The sequence below is a fragment of the Chiloscyllium plagiosum genome, unplaced genomic scaffold (assembly GCF_004010195.1).
Source record: "Chiloscyllium plagiosum isolate BGI_BamShark_2017 unplaced genomic scaffold, ASM401019v2 scaf_2591, whole genome shotgun sequence".
Taxonomy (NCBI): Eukaryota; Metazoa; Chordata; class Chondrichthyes; order Orectolobiformes; family Hemiscylliidae; genus Chiloscyllium; species Chiloscyllium plagiosum.
This window is the reverse complement of record NW_025197470.1, coordinates 1-5140: the sequence shown is the minus strand read 5'-3', so window position 1 is coordinate 5140 and position 5140 is coordinate 1. Positions and strand designations below refer to the sequence as shown.

Below are 5140 nucleotides of genomic sequence, written 5' to 3'. Positions count from 1 at the left end.
TTGCCTAACCAAAAATCTATCAATTTCTAATTTAACGTTTTAATTGATACCCCTGTTCCCCCAATGTCAACAGTTTTTATGAGAGAATTCCAGATTTTCAGAACTTTGCGTGTGAAGCAGTGGTTCCTAGTAGCACTCCTGAATTGCCTGTCTAGAACTATAAGGTTACGTCATTGTTTTGACTCCATATGAAAGGGAAATGGTTTCTGTATATCAACCCAAGCAAATCATCTTAAGCCTTTTGATTGGATTACCCCTTACTCTTGGATTGCCCTTTACTCTTCTATACTCATTTGCAATCTTTCTCCAGGTGAAAACAATTTTAACATACTTAGAGCTGATTATTGGGAATGCTTGGGGAGATAAAGGGAAAGGTGTTAGTCTTGCAAATTTTCAACAAACTCAGTTGTAATTGAGTTAAGCTGGCAGTAGGATATTTACCTGACTTTTAGAAGATTCTGTCTTTATTGCTTTTGTAAAAATGAATCCAGTGAGCATAGAGTCATTGTCATAGAGATATACAGCATGGAAACAGACCCTTCGGTCCAACTCGTCCATGCTGACTGATATCCCAAACCCAATCTAGTCCCACCTGCCAGCACCCAGCCCATATCCCTCCAAACCCTTCCCATTCATATGCCCATCCAGATGCCTTTTAAATGTTGCAACTGTACGAGCCTCCACCATTTCCTCTGGCAGCTCATTCCATACACGTGCCATCCTCTGCATGAAAAAGTTGCCCCTTAAGTCTCTTTTATATCTTTCCCCTCTCACCCTAAACATATGCCCTTTGAGTTCTGGACTCCCCCACCTCAAATAGACTTTGTGTATTTATCCTATCCATGCCCGCTCATGATTTTATAAACCTCTATAAAGTCACCCCTCAGCCTCCGACACTCCAGGGAAAATAGCGCTAGCCTGTTCAACCTCTCCCTATAGCTCAAATCCTCCAACCCTGGCAACATCCTTGTAAATCTTTTCTGAACCCTTTCAAGTTTCACAACATCTTTTCGATAGGAAGGAGACCAGAATTGCACGCAATATTCCAACAGTGGCCTAACCAATGTCCTGTACAGCCGCACCATGACCTCCCAACCCCTGTACTCAATACTCTGACCAATAAAGGAAAGAATACTAAACACCGCCTTCCCTATCCTATCTATCTGTGACTCCACTTTCAAGGATATATGAAATTGCACTCCAAGGTCTCTGTTCAGCAACATTTCCTAGGACCTTACCATTAAGTGCATAAGTGCTGCCAAGATTTGCTTTCCCAAAATGCAGCACCTCACATTTATCTGAATTAAACTCCATCTGCCACTTCTCAGCCCATTGACCCAGCTGATCAAGATCCTGTTATAATCTGAGGTGACCTTCTTCGCTGTCCACTACATCTCCAATTTTGGTGTCATCTGCAAATTTACTAACTATATCTCTTATGCTCACATCCAAATCATTTATATAAATGATAAAAAGTAGTGGACCCAACACCGATTCTTGTGGCACTTTACTGGTCACAGGCCTCCAGTCTAAAAACAACCCTCCACCACCACCCTCTGTCTTCTACCTTTGAGCCAGTTCTGTATCCAAATGGCTTGTTCTCCCTGTATTCCATGAGCATAACATAATGCATCTCACCAATAATTGAAGGTTCCTCTAAAGGTGGCTGCTGTTAACCCACAGGTTGAAGATGCCCAGCGGTCTCTCAAAGCAGTGCAAGTGGAGAAATATGACTTCACTGAGCATGATCAGAACTTCTGGTGCTACTGCTGCAAGAGGGAGGTGAAGAAACACATCACAAATGGGAGCCTTGCTGTGCTGTATGGTGGGCTTCTGGAGCACTTTGTAAGGTACTGCATCAGAGGAAAATCCCTCTTACCTCGTCTATCCCATTATAGAATAAAGAATTTCCTGCAGTATTGAAATATTCCAGTGGTCACTACTGATAAACATGGAATGATAATGCTGCAAAAGTCATGATTTGCAATAAAGTCAAAAGCACTAGTTGCTCAACTGATATGTTAGTTGTTCAAACACTAACTTTTTGACTTTTCTTTTTATAGCTCAGAACACTTGAAGCAAACCAACAAATTTTGGTGGGAAAACAAAGCAGACGTCAAGTTGAAAGACAAGTTTATTCTGTCTGATGAGGCTTATGAGAAGTAAGTGGTGAATTTCACGCAAGTCACACGTTCAGCACACTGTTTCACAATGATGATAAACAGATATGAAAGCGACAGGCAGGGAGTGACCAACTAGTCTAACAAACATACCACAGCCAAGCATCATGGTCTTTAATGTTCACGACACATCTCCATGTAATCCCCTGGATGACGGATAGAAAGGGATTTTTATTTGGGAAGAAAATTAATTTGAAGGAATCCCAGGAAATTCCACTTCCTAACTCTGATCAAACAAATTTCACAAGATTATCAATGGACGTAAACCAACTGTATAGGCAGTAGTATTGGCATCAGGCTGTTGTGGAAGAATCACTTCAAGTTCTATTAAAAAAAAATTACCAGGAGTCACAGAAAATTCTTCACGAAGTTAAACTTTAATTTTGCAAAATCAAAGCTGTGGCAGCCAGCAAAATGTCTTCCCTGACTGCCCACAATCTCTCCTTCTGCAGTTGTTATACAGTTGTTGTTCCCACGCTTATTGGATAACATTAGCATAACCAATCATGCTGGCTTGCTTTGACTTTCTAAAGTAATCGTCGTCTGTGGCATTGGTTCCCTACATTACACTTAACCTATCATTACAACACCATTGTCTTCAGCATTAGCTCATCTATCAGTGATTTAACTAGCTTATCACAATGCACTACATCATCTGTTACTGGAGCCCTGTAATATGATTCCAGGCTTGCATTGTAGCACTAAGTTAACTACATAACTGCCAGGATAACTTATGTACAGCAGAAGGTCTTCCAACTCTTTTGAACTGCTGCAGCAAATTCACGCTTGCTGCTTGAGTTGGCAACTGTTTCCTATGTTTTTTGCCCCCATATGGTGGTGTTGACTATGTATCAGAGACACTGATTGCACCAAACTTTTTACAGCAGTTAAAGAGCAAACTGCCAACCTGGGATTCTAACTGGGGACTTGCTCACCGATTATGAAAGAAACATACACCAAGTGTATTTTTCCCCAGGTTTTCAGAATTCTGTTTGTTTTGTTAAGGTTCAAAACAGCTGTTGCAAAGGCAGTGGAAGGCTATGAAGAGAAGGAAGATGAATATATTAAACAGGTATGTTAGGTAAAAGCTGTTTAACTTGTTGACATTCTATGTAGTATTATTATTAAGATTTAGCCCTGTGTAGCATTCTTGCCTTTGGGTCAATAGATTGAATGTTCAAATCTGATCGAAAGACTTGAGTGTCTGGGTAGAATGTGTTCATAGTGCAGGAGTATAAGTCTGCTACTCGGTCAAAGGTGTTGGTTTTGAGATAAGGTGTTAAACAAAGCAACCACCCAAAAGTAAAACCTTGATTGGATGTAAAAGGTCCCATGGTACTCTTTCAAAGAAAAGGACAAATCTTCCTTTATTACCTTGTTCTGTGGAAGCTTTCAAATTTATTGCGCCACTTCATACTCTGATGACACTTCAGAATTGCTTCATTAACTGAAAAGTACTTTAGATGATCCTGGGGTTGTGAAGGGTGCTACATGTCTCTTTATAATATTTCTCATCTTGTACAATAGTGTAGCAAGGATTCTCAAGCAGAATCCTAAGGTTTCCCCAAAATGAGGAATGGCAAGATTGGCAGTAACTTTATTGGGCATGTCAATGCAACATCTACAAGACTAAATAGGTTGATGTCTGCCATAGGAGATGCATGGATGGGGAGAGACAAAATAGGAGAGAATCTGGATAGAATAAAATTTCAGATTATTAATAAAAGGAGTTTGCTTGTTGTAATAGCTCTAACAAAGCCTTTCTCAACTATTTAAACAATTGGAATGATCCACATTCCTGATGAAGGGCTTATGCCTGAAACATCGACTCTCCTGCTCCTCGGATGCTGCCTGACCTGCTGTGCTTTTCCGTTCCACACTTTTCAACTCTGACTCTCAACTATTTAAACAATTGGAATGATCCACATTCCTGATGAAGGGCTTATGCCTGAAACATCGACTCTCCTGCTCCTCGGATGCTGTGACCTGCTGTGCTTTTCCGTTCCACACTTTTCAACTCTGACTCTCCAGCATCTGCAGTCCTCAGTTTCTCTCATACTGTAAACTTGTTGAATTTAGCATTTTTTTATTGTCAAAATTATAGATGATGTATAATTTTATGAAGAAAAAGTATTACTCAAATAAAACCACAGTGACCATTATGAATTAACGTTGTAAAAACGTTCTCTGTATTTATTAACATTGGTTCATATGAGAATAATGCTGATCAGGAAACCCATGCCCTTCTAGGCTTTTTCAAGCACCATCTTTGTTGATTCATTAAAAATTGATGTCTCTGATAATTAAGATCCATCAAAATCATATTGATACATTAACGTTTGTAGAATTTCAATGTTCCCATTTTCTTCAGTGCTTGTAGTGGCATTCAAATACTGTAGCAGTATTTAATACAATCCACTAGTATACTTGTTATGAATAATATATAGAGTCTGCAAAGGCAGGCTTGTTTTTCTTTCCTGATTCAGTTGTGTACCTTAATTACTTCACTCCAATAATGATTGATTATTCTTAATTTATTTGGATTCTCTAACAGGAAGCAGAATATATTCGAGAAGTGGAACAGAGAAGACAAGAAGTAGTGCAGGCTGCCTTTGAGGTTGGTTTTACCTGGATGAGCCTGAACAGTATCCATGGCAACTGTTGTATTTTACACGTACTGATCTGTATATTACATAACAATCCTGAACATTTTAAGTGATGCTTTCTTGACAGTTTGTTTAAGGCTATGCATGGCTAAGTCATAAGAGAGCCTCAAATTTTTGATTCCTGAAAGGAGGGCGATGGTCTAGTGGTATTATTGATGGACTGTTAATCCCAGATACTCAGGTAATGTTCTGACCCAGGTTGAAACCTTGGCATGGCAGATAGTGGAATTTGAGTTCAATAAAAATCATGAGTTAACAATCTAATGATGTTAAAAATCACACAACACCAGGTTA

The 5140-nt window shown here is 39.4% G+C and overlaps 1 protein-coding gene across 1 annotated transcript; it reads left to right on the top strand.

Moving 5' to 3' along the window:
* Positions 1-1650: 1650 nt before the first annotated feature.
* On the top strand, positions 1651-5052 carry LOC122545937 (centrosomal AT-AC splicing factor-like; the record flags this gene model as incomplete). Its single annotated transcript, XM_043684801.1, has 4 exons — positions 1651-1850; positions 2064-2162; positions 3186-3252; positions 4735-5052. Coding segments are annotated over 4 exons (531 nt in total), but the record flags the coding sequence as incomplete, so codon positions are not given.
* Positions 5053-5140: the final 88 nt, after the last annotated feature.